General features: G+C 52.7%; 2 protein-coding genes across 2 annotated transcripts; both read left to right on the top strand.

Moving 5' to 3' along the window:
- Positions 1-761: 761 nt before the first annotated feature.
- RBP5 (retinol binding protein 5) lies at positions 762-2,265 on the top strand. The gene is made up of 4 exons (XM_086613610.1): positions 762-834; positions 1,089-1,267; positions 1,736-1,837; positions 2,212-2,265. Exons 1-4 carry the CDS (start codon positions 762-764, stop codon positions 2,263-2,265), a joined length of 408 nt encoding a protein of 135 aa, XP_086469736.1.
- A 5,375-nt stretch (positions 2,266-7,640) lies between these two features.
- On the top strand, positions 7,641-13,582 carry C1R (complement C1r). Its single transcript, XM_009980708.2, has 10 exons — positions 7,641-7,871; positions 8,090-8,282; positions 8,440-8,583; positions 8,729-8,925; positions 9,408-9,555; positions 9,640-9,761; positions 10,353-10,431; positions 10,766-10,906; positions 12,462-12,536; positions 12,780-13,582. Exons 2-10 carry the CDS (start codon positions 8,192-8,194, stop codon positions 13,580-13,582), a joined length of 1,800 nt encoding a protein of 599 aa, XP_009979010.2. The 5' UTR covers positions 7,641-7,871; positions 8,090-8,191.
- Positions 13,583-14,092: the final 510 nt, after the last annotated feature.

The raw sequence follows: 14,092 nt of genomic DNA, 5'->3' as shown, positions 1-14,092 counted from the left end.
CCGGCCCCCGCGCTCGCTCCCGCGGCGGCGCGCACGGACGGCGCGCACGGACGGCGCGGCCCCGCCCGCCACTGCAGCATGACGTCAGGTGCGGAGGGGGCACGGTGCGGTGCGGGGGGACGCTGTTTTTCCTTCTCACCGCAATCCGGGCAGGGTCGTTCCCGCAGGAAGCATCCCCGCAGCGGCAGGGGGTCGCGGGAGGAGCAGGGTGCGGGGGGGTGGGGGTATGATCGAGGGGTGGGGGGTGGGGAGGAGTATGAAGATCGGGGGGGTGCCAGGGCGGGGGGCTGCAGACCGTATCCGGACCCCTCCGCCTGGGCAGGGCGGAGCTGCCCGCCTGCCGTGCCGTCTGCTCGACGGGTTGGCACGGCGGCGGGGCGCGGGGCTGGGGGCACCGCTCGCAGCCGCCGGCGTCACGGTGTGAGAAGGGGGGCCGGGGGGGGTTGGTTGGCAGCCAAGACTTTCACAGCAGCAGCCCCCGAGGAGGGCGGAGGGGGGGGGAGGTGACCGGCGGCTCTCGCGTCCTCCCCAGCCGAGGCGGGGATGCTGGAAGCGGGGGCAGTCCCGGCCTTTTCCGCGCCCCCCGGCGCGGAGACTCTTACTGCAGCGGGGAGCCCGGGAGCCGGGCGGCCCCACCGACCTCTCCGCGCCGCGGGAGAGGAGCCGGCACGCCCGGCGAGCGAGCTCGGTGCCAGCTCGGTGCCAGTCGCGCTCCTCGGCGTCCATCCTCCTCGCCGTCGGCCCCGAACCTCTGCCCCGCCATGCCTCCCAACCTCACCGGCTACTACCGCTTCGTCTCCCAGGAGAACATGGACAACTACCTGCGGGCTTTAGGTAACTCCAGCCTCATCCCGCGCCTTCCTCCCCTTTTTGCTCCTTTCCGTCTCCAAAAATGTCAGAAGTCGGGAAGGGGAGGAAGGGGTTTGGGAACCCTCCGGTCCTTCTGTCTGTGACCATCCCTTTTGTGCTGTGGTGGGAGAGGGGAGGAGGTATGGTGGCTGGGTGGAAGAGTGGAGGAGCTCTGGGGGGATGCTGCGAGAGGAGGGGCCCAGGTTGTCCACAGATCTCCCCTCCCTCTTGTGCTCTAGATATCAACGTGGTCCTGCGAAAACTGGTTTGCCTCCTGAAGCCCGATAAAGAGATCATCCACACGGGAGATCACATGGTCATCCGCACGATCACCTCCCTGCGGGACTACGTTATGGATTTTGACCTGGGAGTGCAATTTGAGGAAGACCTGGGACCCGTGGATGGACGCAAGTGCCAGGTGAGAAGCCCAAGCAGCGCAGTTCCAGAGTGTGCCAGGGTGCACTGGAAGTTCAGGGACTTGCTCAGCTGTTGATTCATGGAGCGGATGAGAGCCCAGCCCAGAGCTGGCGTGCCCCTGCAGGCCCAGGGATAAGTAGTTCTGTGAGGAAGGCACTCCCAGCAAAGGGGATGAGCACCCTACAGCCAGAAACCCGGTGCTTTGAGGTCCAGAGGGTACTGTCCTCTGGAGCAAAGCCCTGAAAAGGCAGAACATCATCCCGCTTGGCCGATGTTGCACTGGGAAGCCAGAGGGTCATTCACCTCCCACCAAGAGCATCAGTCCCAAAGAGCCACCAGATTAGGAACCACATTTGAAAATGTGTCTGAGAGGAACAGTCCATGTCATCACTGGAAACCCGTATTGCCAGGAGCCGCTTGCCTTGAGGCCATGTCTTCCCCACTCCTTTTTTTTTTGTTTGTTTTTCAGACAACTGTTTCCTGGGAAGGGGATCAGCTGGTGTGTGAGCAGCTGGGAGAGAAGAGGAACCGAGGCTGGAGGCACTGGCTGGAGGGGGACCAGCTGCACCTGGTGAGTCGGGGGTCCAGCGCAGCTTCCTAAATCCCAGTCATCCCAGTCGCAGTGGGCAGGGGGGACGCACACACCGTGCGGGTGCAGCGGGCTCCGAGCCTGCCGTGCAGCAGCCTTCCAGCTCCTCTCAGACTTCAGCCCCGGCTCCTCGGGGGCAGCCACCGCTTCACACAAACATCCGCCTCCAGCGTTTACAAGTTAACCCAGCTCAGCAAAGGCAGTGGACCCGCTGGGGCTTCGGGAAGGGCACGCGCCAGGCTCCAGCTGGCACCAGGAGGGCAGACGTGGCTGGGGTGGCCGCGGGTGGTGGTGGGGGAGAAAGAAACAGGAGATCCAGCCTAAACTCCTCTCTTCCCACCCCCCCCTTTCCCCAGCGCATGACCGCTGAAGATGAGGTCTGTGTCCAGGTCTTCCAGAAGGTGAAGTGAGCGCTCCTGCGGCCGGCTGGGACAGATGCTCGGCGGATGGGGGGGGAGCGCGAACTGCCCCGGTTCGGAAAAGAAACAAGACCCGAGAGCCCAGCACCCCCGTAGCAGCGTCTTTTCTTCTGCCGGGCCGAGGCGGGCCGGGGCCGGGCCCCAGGAGGGCGGGAGGCGGGCGGCGGGGGCGGTGCGGGGTGGGGGGGGGCGATGGGCTGCACGGAGGCTGCTGTCAGAATAAGAGCGGAGCGGGGAGGAGCGGGCCCGGCCCCCCGCGCTCCTCCCATCCACGCCGAGCCCCGCGCTGCCCCCCCCCCAGGGCTCCCCCCGGGATGCTGGGGTTGGTGCCGGGGTGGGTGAGCTTCCCCGCTTCCTCAGCCAGCAGCACCCGGCGTCTCCTCTTGGCTCCTCGGGATCCCTGGATCCTCCAGCAGGACGGGTGGAAAACAGAATTTGACTTCGGAGTCAAGGGTTTTCATGGAATCCGAGGGCTGGGGCATCGCTGCGCTCCAGAGGAGGTCCCAAGGGTGAGGAAGGCTCGGGCTCTCCTCCCAGTGTAAGAAACCACCGCCTCTCACCCGCACGCTCCTGCTGGCCGTCCTGGCAGCGTCTCCGCATGGCCATCAGAGCTCCCCTGGGTCACAGCTCCTCCCTACAATCGCAGAACAAGGGACGGAACCAAAGGAGGTGAAGTCCTCCGGAAAGCCAGAGCGGTGCCAAAGACAGAGACTTTATGGAACACAACTCATGGGGTGTGCACGAACCCACGGGAGTTGTTTCCGAAGGAGACTTGTGGTTGCCCTCCAACACAAGGCTGAAGGGCAGGGTGCTCAGAAATACGTAGCTACTGACATCACAGAGGACCAAGAGGTTGGCAGATTTTGGAAATATGGGCCTTTTCAAGCTAAGAAAATGCAGTCTAAAAAGTAGTATTTTCCAAAGAGCTTTGTTTCAGGGAACTGAAAAGATGAGTGCCGTGAGAAAAGCATTATTTCAGAACATGTGATAAGCGAGAGGTCAGGGGGCTGCAGCTGGACCTATAATGTTGGCCTCTGTCTCTTCAGGGCTGTCCCTCACAGGCTGCAGCACCCCGTCAGTACCCGCAGTGCCAGAGTACCGCTGGGTGGGACGCAGTCAAACCACCCATCCAGCACCTGGTTTATCTGCTCCATGCAGACCTCCACAACCCATCATTCCTTCTGTCATCAGGAGCCTCTACGTTATCTTTATTGCATCATAAGGTTGCAAAAGGTAGAGATGTGACTGACAACTGGGATTTGCCCTCTTCCTACTCCTCCATACACTGAGAGCCCTTCTGAGCTGCTTCTGATCTCCAACACCAAGTCCAGACTGATACCTTCCAGACTGTCTGACCAACAGCTAGTCAACAAATTCCAGGCCCTGTGCCAAAAGCTGGTACAAACTTTATTTTTCTGAGCCTACATTTGGGTTTGATAGTAGACAGCTATCACCTCCAGATGGTTAGCCAGACTCTTCCACTCGCGTGCCAACCACACATATAATTGTCACGTAAGCCAGTGAGGTGACACGCTTCTGGATTGCTGGAGACCGCTTGCCAGCCATCATGTATCCATGACAGCCTCTTGTCTTCAGGAAGAATCTGATGATGCCAGACCATAGGTAGGAATCATACCCACCTGATGTGGTCCTCAGTCATAATAATCATAAAGGAGAGTACCCCAGCCTACTCTAGGGCTTCAGTTAGTTGACTACCAGCACTGATTTTTCGTGCTACACATCATGCTACAGGTGTGATGCTTAAGTTGGATGGTGACTTTGCACAACACTACCATATTGCTGAGACACAAGCCTGTCAGAGGTGAGGGTGCTAGTGTAAGGCAGGGGATAAGGTGTGATATTGGGAGGACACTCTGTTCTTGCCCTTTGCTGAGCAGCTGGTGCTGCCAAACTACATCCCTTCTGGGATATTATACTTGGCTTTTCTCCTTGATTTAGAAGGCAGAGAAACAGACTACCAACATGCTGCTGCTCACCATCTCATACCAGGGGGAAGAGCCACTGTTAAGAGTCCTGAGCTTTCTTTTGGTGTAGGTCATCTTCTCCGTATCAGCCAGAGCTGCAGGAGTGGCATGATTTTTCTGAAAAAGTGGTAAGCCATTGGATAGCACAGGCCTGGCTGTGTGAAGCCCAAGCCCTATGGCTAGTGGCAGAGTGTCCCAAAAAGGCTGTGATGGGTTGTCAAACCAAGGGGTTGAAGGTAGAGTGCCCTGGGAAGGCAGCTCAGTGTTTATAGGTGAGCCTGGATCTGTGTAGCTGTAGGACACCCAGCAGAGGCATTTCTCTGTCATCCTTTCTGTAGGTTTGAGGATAAAGTAACAAACTCATCTTCTCCTCCTCGGTGGATGAGAGAGTCTGCACACCAGAGGATGATATCATGGCTTCTGAGGCTGTAGAGCGAGTTCCTTTCCAGTGACCTCCTGCAACACACTCTATTCAAAGCAAGAGTCTCTCTCCATGAGATGATGTTGGCATCTTTGACCACGCTGGAGATCTACAGTTTCTTTACTTTGCTCTGATATTGTCTGGATTTATTGTCCAGTCCTCTTGTAACCCAGCAGGGTCAAGCAGGCAGCACAGAGGTGCTGATTTTGGCATTCTGTTGTCCTACACGTATTTTGTGGTCCTGTGTGTATTTTGTGGTCCTGTGTGTATTTTGTGGTCCTACATGTATTTTGTGGTCCTTCGTGTATTCTGCCCTTAAGCAAAGAAAGGCACAGACATTGTCCCAAGGGAAAAACAGTACCAAGAATTTCCTGGCTCCTGCCTAACGTAAAAAAGAGGATTGCACAGAGCATCTGAAGGGGAAGGCCACCAGTGGGAGCACTGGAGCAGGACTGAGGGCATAGCTGTACTGTCCAAATCAGGTGGGACATGTATTGGAGGTGGGCTGCTCCAGGGAGGCATATCCCCAGCTGACCACCCTTCCTTTACCAGCCGAAGTACTCTCCTAGTACCCAAGATGGTGTTATCGGGGCAGGGGGGAGGAGATGAAGACGTGGGAGATTTGCCTTGGAAGTGCCACAGGGAACTCCCAGTAGTGCCTTCTGGGTATAAGATTCCTCGTCAAGAACACACCGAAACGACCAGCTTCCTTACGAGTGATCCCCAGTCACCTCTGTTGATCCATGATCTGCCAGGGAACGCTCTTCCCACCGGTGACCCGTTCATAACAGATCTCTCAGGGAGTAGCTCCTGGTGCTTAGCAGCTACTTTCCAAATGTGGTTTCTGAGCAGAAGCTTCCCTTTTGGTGGGACAGTAAGCCAGCAGAACCTGCTCCGGCACGGCACGGCACAGCAGTGGGCCTGCCCAAGTACGTTCATCACGCAGAGGAGATGGTTGGACATCAGGAAGTACTGGGGTCATGTCCCCCACTTAATTCTGAGTGTAGGGGCCGTATGGTGTTATTACAGAGACACCAATTAGATGTTTGCGTGATCTTTTTCAGATAATAATTCAAAGATGTTTGATGAGCAGCTTCTCTAGTCTTCAGTGCACTCCCACAAATATACCAAAGAAGCTTTCTTCAGTCTTTTTAACACTGTTTTTATCTTCCTTCAACATGTTTTTGTAGCTGCGAATTATTTCCTGTGATTTCGATGCAAGCAACTCTGAAACCGCCCATAATTCTAAAGGAAAACACTAAAATGGTGTTTTACCTCTTGCCCTGAAGTCTGAAAACCAAGAAATCTTAAACTTTTAAGAAGCTGGTGGCACAGAATACGTGTCTTGGGCACTGTGTCGATAAAAGCCTGGAATGTGTAAGTTGCTCTCTTTTCTCATTTACCCATTAAATACTGAAGGCCTTATCTATCCATCGATCCATCTTGTTTCTCTTAAAAATGCTTGCCGAGCAAACAGCAAGAAGGGCTCTTGAAAAGGGACTTGTTCTCAGAACGCTTTTAGTTCTAATTAGTTAATTCGTTCATTTTTGAAATACCTATTTAGCTCAAATGTGTGAGATTTCTCGCTTTCCCTGAAGAACCTCCCAGTTCTCATCTCCAAAAAACCCGCAGTGCTCTTCAGCAAACCAGAACACAGAAAACCTTCTTTGACGGTTTAATTTTTTTTTTTTTTTAAGTTTACATTAATTTGTTAAGACTAAAAATTCTGGTCCTCTTCCTACAGCAGAAAACTGCCCCGAAGGAGCGGGGGAGACTTTCTAGGATGAAAAAAAAACCCCAAAACAAATAAACAAACAAACAAACAAAAAAAACAACAGAGCAGCTGCTGGATTGCAGGTCAAACCCCAGGAAAGGTCTTTAGCGATCGTTTTGCTGCCTCCTGGCCCAGAAGAGCCAGATGTTCCCCTGCCCGGCCGGGATGTGCCGGACCCCCAGGAGCGCTCCCCGGGCTCCGCGTTCCCACGGTCGGGGAGTCCCGGCAGCAGAGGGCAGCAGGCGCCGGGCTCCGGGAGCCCGCTCCGGTGCCAGGCTGCTCCCGGCCGGCCCTTTTCCCTCCCTCCTCCTCTCCCCACCTACCCGCCCGGCCCCCCCCACCCCCCCCCGGGCTTCCCGGAGCTGCGGCGGGGAGGACGGGCCGGGCCGGGGGGCGAGCGCGGCGGGCGAGCGCGGCGACATGTGAGTGGGGGCAACTGGGGCGGGGGGACGCGGCTTTGCGGGGAGGGAAGGGGTCGGTCAGAGCCTGCGAGGAAGAAGAGGGCAGAGGGGCCGGGGTCGTGCTCCCCCGTCCCTCTATTAAAGCACGTAGGGTGGAGGAAGGAGGAAGGGTCCTCCTGGCTGATGTTTGCGTGAGGTCTGGGCAGTGGGGATGTTTTGGAGGAACGCTGGTAGTCCCGTTGTCCAGAGGGGAAGAGATCTGCAGAATGAGGGGAAAAAAAAACCCAAAAACCCAAGTGGTGACTTTTGGAGGAGAGAAGTGGAGGCATGAGTGGGTAGAGGGCTGCCCAGGAGGGCAAACTGAGCTTGAGATCTTCAGATCCTCACCATAGGCACTGGGCGAAGTTCCTAAACTAGCAATAAACAGAAGTGTCCTGCTGGCCCAGAGCCAAGGGGAACCAAACTTGCCCTGGTTCTGAAGGACCCAGCCCCAGCACTGCTGGGAACAAGCAGATGTTGCTCAGGGAATTCACCCGTGTTCCTTCAGACCACTTCCTCGGTTGATGAATCTCTTTGGCTGGGTCACAATGCCTTGCTGGAACCTGGGTAGTGCTGGTGTCTTCACTTCAGCTGTCCTCCTTGTTCCTGAGTGATCCAAGCCAGAAACTTGACCTGCAACTAGGCCTCCCGTGTTTGGATTCCATTAGACAAGTCACTTTGTGAAGTCTCCCCGATTTTGGACGACCTAATGTTGTGCAATGTCATCGTTTACTTGCCATGTTCACAGGCACGTTCCTTTTCTCCCGTGGGCCTTCCTCTTTTTTGGAGTGATCAGTTCCAGTCCAGTCCCAAAAAAGCTTTTTGGGGAGATCACATCCCCTGGTTATCCCAAGCCGTATCCCAACAATAACATCAGCATCTGGAATATCCACGTCCCAAAAGGCTATGTGGTGAAGCTGACCTTCAGATATTTTGAGCTGGAGCCATCTGAGTCCTGCTTCTATGACTATGTTAAGGTATGTACCTGGGCCAGGGGGTGGCTGGAGATGGGAGTCTAGTGGTCACCACATGCAATGGCTCTTCATTCACCAGGCCTCCTCTCGTGCTTCCCACAAAGGAAAGGGAAGGAGTTAAAGGGTGGAGCAGGTACTGGCAACTCATGGCAGGGTAATAGTGATGCGTGGAGCAGGCTGGATGTTAGGAGGCTCCAGTGGTTTCCCCTTAACCTTGACAGATCAAAGCAGACAAGAAGAACTTGGGCCGATACTGCGGGCGGCTTGGGTCAACCACAGGCAATCACCCAGGAAGAAAGGAGTTTGTATCCAGGGGGAACAGGATGCACCTGGCGTTTCACTCTGACTTCTCCAATGAAGACAATGGCACCGTGATTCCCTACAGGGGCTTCCTGGCCTACTACCAAGCTGTGGGTGAGTAGACAATACCCTCAGCATGCAGAAAGAAGCGTGTGTGGCTCCAACCTATTTGCCGGACAAGGCAAGGATATGGATGTCTCTGTATTTTCAGTGTACCACAGAGAGGTTTAACACTTTTCCCCCCTTGTCCCTGCATCTCCTATGTCTTTAGATCTTGATGAATGTGACCCTAAAAATGCTGCTGAGGAAGACGAAGCACCTCAGTGCCAGCACTTCTGCCACAACTATGTGGGTGGCTACTTCTGTTCTTGCCGGACTGGCTACCAGCTTCAGAGCGACCACCACTCCTGCAAAGGTAAACTGAAATTTTGAAAGGTCAGAGGGTTCCAGGGAAGGAGCCCTTCAGCCAGGAAGGGTGGGAGAGGTGACTCAGGGAGCAGTTGACAGCTACAGAAGACACAGCTCCACAATGTGACCCCTACTTTCTTCCTCTACACCAGTGGAGTGCAGCAGTGAGTTGTTCACAGAGGCGTCTGGGTACCTGAGCAGCCCTGAGTACCCCCACCCCTATCCCGAAGACCTCCGGTGTAACTACAGCATCCGTCTGCGAAAGGGCCTGTCTATCATCCTCAAGTTCTTGGAACCCTTTGAGATTGATGATCACCAGCAAGTCCACTGTCCTTATGACCAGCTCAAGGTACTGGAGATTGGCGAACTCTTACTTCCAACCCTGCTCCCAGACCTGGACAGGAGTTGTGGGGACACCACGATTCAGATGAGAAATGCAGGATCTGGACAAGGAGAATGCCCCAGCATGGAGGACCGAGCTCTTCCCTTGTCCCTCCCTCAGTGTGTTTAATTACCGTTGTCCTGAGGTCAGAGGCTCTGGGTCACAGGCCCCTGTGAGTGGAGCCCAAAAAATCGTCCTTCTTCCAGTTTTATCTCCTTTTGACTTAATGTCTGGATCTGAAGGTGTTGATATCTGTCACCCATGGTAGGGGAGATGCAGAGCTTATGGTAGGTCAACCCTTTGTTACAGACATCAGAAAAGATGGGTCAGACAACCAGTGCTGTCCACCGTCACAGGAGCTATGGCACCTTACTCTGGATTGAAACAGGGATACTGGGGCAGAGAGGCATGTGTGTTTCTGTCCCTCTGATACGTATTTTCCTCATCAGATCCAAGCACGAGGGAGAGAGATTGGCGAATTCTGTGGCAAGGAGTCACCTGGCAGGATTGAAACCAACAGCCATGAGGTGGACATACTCTTCCTCACCGATGAGTCAGGGTTCAGCCGTGGCTGGAAGATCCACTACACCTCGGAGAGTAAGGTGTTTCTTCCCCAGAGGCTACTACAGCCTGTCTACACCGCTTGTTAATACCAGCTGACTTTGTCCCATTCTGTAACAGAAATACGGTGCCCACAGCCTGTCCCACGGGATCAGTTCACCATCATCAGAGACCCGCAGCCTGTGTACCAGTTTCAGGACTATTTTGTCGTCAGCTGCAAGACTGGGTATAACCTGATGGAGGTGAGATCCCTTCTCCGCTCCCTCCAGCCATACTCTGGCTTCGCTTCCGTTTGCGTAAGGCTTTCACCTTTCTGTAAGACTTTCTTTGGAGATCTCACTCCTGGCAACCTCTTGCAATTTCTGATTCTTCCTTGCTTCTATCGGCTTTCTCCCAGTGTTTTCTCCTTTCCTAGCTCCCTTCCTTATGCAGTTACTGTTTCACGAAGCCCTGGTAGAAGATGAGAGACAAAAAGACTGATCCCAGGAGACACTGGTAAACAAGAACATCTCTTTGGAAGGATGTGAAAGCAGAAGATGTTACCTGCCTCCCTTGCCATCCTATTGCCAGGACTGGGTAGCACCTCAGACTTGTCATGGTTTTATGGTTGGTGGCTGCTGATATCTTGGCCTGCTGGGAAGAATTTGTAGCCTGTGGCGAACACAGGGTAGAGAGAAGGCAGCAAAGGGAGAGGACAGCAACTGGAAGAGACTGCTGAGGGACAGCTGTTGGGCAGCAGTGAAAAAGATGGGCAGATTGAACAATATTTTAGTGTGGGGAAGGGAATGTCAGGCTCTGTACAACCAACAGTGATGTTTTTCTCTTCCACACAGGGCAACCGAAAGCTGCTGTCCTTCACGGCTGTCTGCCAGGCCGATGGGACATGGCATCAATCCATGCCCCGCTGTGAAAGTGAGTGGTCCAAGAACAGGGATTATGCCCCCTGATGTGGCTTTACCCCTCCAAGAGCAAGGGGTGTTCAGCCTCTGTGACTCAGTTTGCCTGGGGCCATAGGCTCGTGGATATGCTGGTCTGAAGGATCTGTGGAGGTCCACTGTTGACTTTCATTACATTCTTCTGCTTGCAAAAACTTAAAATGTTTTTCCTCCCTTACAAAAAATGCGTAGAACGTCACAAAAAAAAGTTGCTATCATGTTGTAACATCTAAAAGAAAGAGATCCCAGTTCCGGATCCATTTTGGAAGCTGTCTTTGATTCACTTTTTTTTTTTTTCCCCTTTTTTGCAGTTGTGAACTGTGGCAACCCTGCAGACCTGACCAATGGGGCGTTCAGCTATGTTAACAGACCGGCGAACAACACCTACCAGTCAGTGATCACATACCGGTGCAATGAGCCATATTATCAAATTGTCACCAGGACAGGCGGTGGTGAGTCCTAATCCCACACGGACATTGAAATCTGTGCGTGGAAAGCCCTCGGAGATTTCCAGCTGGGATTGTCTCTGCTCCTCAGGCTTAGGGCTCTCCAACCTTTCCTTGGCTCAGCGTAGCTCCTGGAGGCTTCTTGTCTCAGCCTCTTCCCACCCTGCTTCCTTCCCAGGGTCCATCACATCCCTCCTCCACGCTCTCCTTAACTTTTTCAGAAGGTTTTATTCTCTCATCCATAGTCATGATTTTTTTCTTCCTTAGTGGATTTCGTTCTGTCACTGATATTTGAGGCATAGTGACTGGGAATCACCAAAATTCCGAAACCTCATCATAGAATCATAGAATGGTTAGGGCTGGAAGGGACCTTCAAAGGTCATCTAGTCCAACCCATCACGCCAGTCCGAGTCGCTACAGATGCAAATAAATAAACTCACACTCCACTGGAATGCTCTTTACCTTTTTGGAATATTGTCCAGCAGCAGAGACATCTAAGGACTAAATAGCAGACATGCAGAAAAATTTGGTTTTATGTAGCAGGTCAGAAAACAAAACCATTCTCATGCCTTTTTTTGGCACCTGTGATTTGGTGACACAGGAGCTTTGGTTACGAGAACAGTATAACGAATTTGTGATTTCCTCGCCTTGGATGCTCACTTAGCCTCCACCAAAAAAAAAAAAAAAAAAGTAGATTTTTAAGCTGAATCAGTTCCTGGAAGCGGTTGCCAGCATGACCCCACAGTTGTGCAGCGTGGCTGAGAGGTGACGTGCTGGCACTGGGGCCAGGAGCACACAGCTAAGGAGCTCTTTAAGTTGGTCCTAATGTTGAATTGGATTATTCTTGTGTCTGAGTTTAACTCCTTCCTGAAGAGCCAGAGCTCAATCTCCTTAGAAAAAAAAATCAGGAGCAGGTAAATGTCAGCACCAGCCAACTTTTGATGGGGGATGACTGTGATTTAGTCAATTTTGAAAGAGAACAGCAAACAGTTTCTTGGAAGCATTTAATACAATGTAAGATAAATTGTATATAAATTATTTTTAGTCACCAGCACAAACTTTCTAAGAAAAGCAAGAATGGTGGAGGTGGTGGAGTTTGTGTAGAGAGGGGACATGCAAGTTAGCTGACCTCAGAAACAGATACTGCAAACTTCAGAGAGCAGAAGCTTGAGTCTAAAATCCATGTCTTTACTTTTTCTCTCCCTTCTTTGGGCTAAATAAGGTCAAGCAGTGCTCTCTAAGCATGTGGCTCTTCAGGCTTCTCTTCTACAGAAGCAGTGCCTGAACTTGACTGGTCACCTGGAACGGAGGTGCTTCGAGATGCACGTGCTATCCCAGATGGAGACTAGACTGTACCACAGGCTTGGATCTCTTTTTCTGGGAAAAGGGGTCTTTGGGATGGAAGGGCTGAGTGCAGCATGTGGGACACCTTGGAGAGAGGAACCCTTGAAAACATTCCATTCTACTCCAATTCTACTCTAATTCTACTCTAATTCTATTCCATTCTTTCCACTCCATGCCTGCAGGCATGGGTCTCATTCACTTCTGTCTTGTCCTACAGAAAGATTCACCTGCTCTGCTGAGGGAACCTGGGTGGATGAAGATGGCCAGGTGAGGATTCCTGCCTGCTTGCCAGGTCAGTAAAATCAGGAAGATCAGTAAAAATCTCTGACTTTTGGTGTTTACCGATTCATGCTCTCAGTCAGTACAAACTTGGGACAACATGCAGGGAGGGGAGTGAGGATAATGGTGTCAGTGAGGGAGGACGGGGAAATCCATCCAGGAAGACAAAAATAAGGTGAAATCAAGTAGGTGTAGAAAGGAGAGAGACAAGCCACGGCAACAGAGGGTGTCATGATCTCCTTGCATTTCTCCACAGTGTGCGGGAAGCCAGTCAATCCCATTTCTGAAGTCCAGCGGATCCTGGGTGGCAAGTCAGCAAGGAGAGGCAATTTCCCTTGGCAAGCTCTGACTGGCATCGATGGACGAGGGGGTGGCGCGCTCCTGGGCGATCGCTGGATCCTGACCGCTGCCCACACCATCTTCCCCAAAGCGTCAGGAAGGGAGAACGTAAGCCTGGACCAGAAAGCAGAGAAGGCCAACATATTCCTTGGCCACACCAACGTGGATGAGCTCCACAAGATGGGTAACCACCCTGTACGTAGGATCTTTATCCATCCAGATTACAACCCTGAAGATGAGCACAACTTCAACGGGGACATAGCGCTGCTGGAGCTGAAACACCCAGTAACGCTGGGCCCTACGGTACTGCCCATCTGTCTCCCAGATCCTACCAACACCACGTTCTACATGGATGGGCACGTGGGCTACGTGAGCGGCTTTGGTGTGGATAAAAACTTTATTTCAAACGATTTGAAGTACGTGAGCCTACCAGCGATTGCTCGAGAGAAGTGTCAGAGGTGGCTGGACAGTAAGAAGAGAGACACACCTATGGTCTTCTCTGAGAACATGTTCTGTGCTGGCTTCCTCACGGTCAAACAGGATACCTGCCAGGGGGACAGCGGGAGCGTCTTCACGGTGTTAGACAGAGAAAGCGGTCGCTGGGTGGCTACTGGTATTGTTTCTTGGGGTATCGGCTGTGCCGAAGGTTATGGCTTCTACACCAAGATCCTCAACTATTTGGACTGGATCAAAGGGATAGTAAGGGAGGATGGGCTCTAAATGTTGCTGTCCCACTAGCTGAAGAATCACTGATAGCATATAAATTCCCAGACACAGCAAATCATATCTAAAGCTTTCGATGATGTCCCAAAGGCTTTTCAAACACGCAGACCAGGTAACCTTCATCATAAGTACTTCTGAAAGCCACCATATTTGTCTGATGAGTTCTTGGTGGTCCCATCAAAACGTACCGAAGCTGCCGTACCATTGGCAGCTTGTGGAACGCCTTTGTGGACGTTCTAGTTCTTCCAAATCTTATTCCTGAATGAAGCCTTAATAACACCAGGAAATCTCATGACAGCAAACATGTTATTGTTTGAAGTGCTGACAACATCATCAGTCTACTTTTGTGCTCTATTACGTGGGAAGCTTGCAGGGCAGCAGACTTTCTTGAAGGATGTGGTCCTTTGTGCTGAGAACAGCGTGCATATGCCCATTGGCATCAGTGAGAGTCTATGAATATTAAAAGCATTGCTGGAGAAACAAGGTGTGTTACGTTTTTCTGTCCTT

Source organism: Tauraco erythrolophus, chromosome 1 (assembly GCF_009769465.1).
Source record: "Tauraco erythrolophus isolate bTauEry1 chromosome 1, bTauEry1.pri, whole genome shotgun sequence".
NCBI lineage: Eukaryota > Metazoa > Chordata > Aves > Musophagiformes > Musophagidae > Tauraco > Tauraco erythrolophus.
This window is presented reverse-complemented; position numbering and strand designations above follow the sequence as displayed.

What these genes read in the sequence shown, in the direction of transcription:
- RBP5 (XM_086613610.1), top strand. Translation starts at nt 762, where the DNA reads ATGCCTCCCAACCTCACCGGCTACTACCGCTTCGTCTCCCAGGAGAAC. An exon ending in CAACTACCTGCGGGCTTTAG is followed by an intron (nt 835 to 1,088) that starts GTAACTCCAGCC and finishes CTTGTGCTCTAG; the next exon opens with ATATCAACGTGGTCCTGCGA. An exon ending in TGGATGGACGCAAGTGCCAG is followed by an intron (nt 1,268 to 1,735) that starts GTGAGAAGCCCA and finishes TTTGTTTTTCAG; the next exon opens with ACAACTGTTTCCTGGGAAGG.
- C1R (XM_009980708.2), top strand. Translation starts at nt 8,192, where the DNA reads ATGCACCTGGCGTTTCACTCTGACTTCTCCAATGAAGACAATGGCACC. An exon ending in GATCCACTACACCTCGGAGA is followed by an intron (nt 9,556 to 9,639) that starts GTAAGGTGTTTC and finishes ATTCTGTAACAG; the next exon opens with AAATACGGTGCCCACAGCCT. An exon ending in GATTCCTGCCTGCTTGCCAG is followed by an intron (nt 12,537 to 12,779) that starts GTCAGTAAAATC and finishes ATTTCTCCACAG; the next exon opens with TGTGCGGGAAGCCAGTCAAT.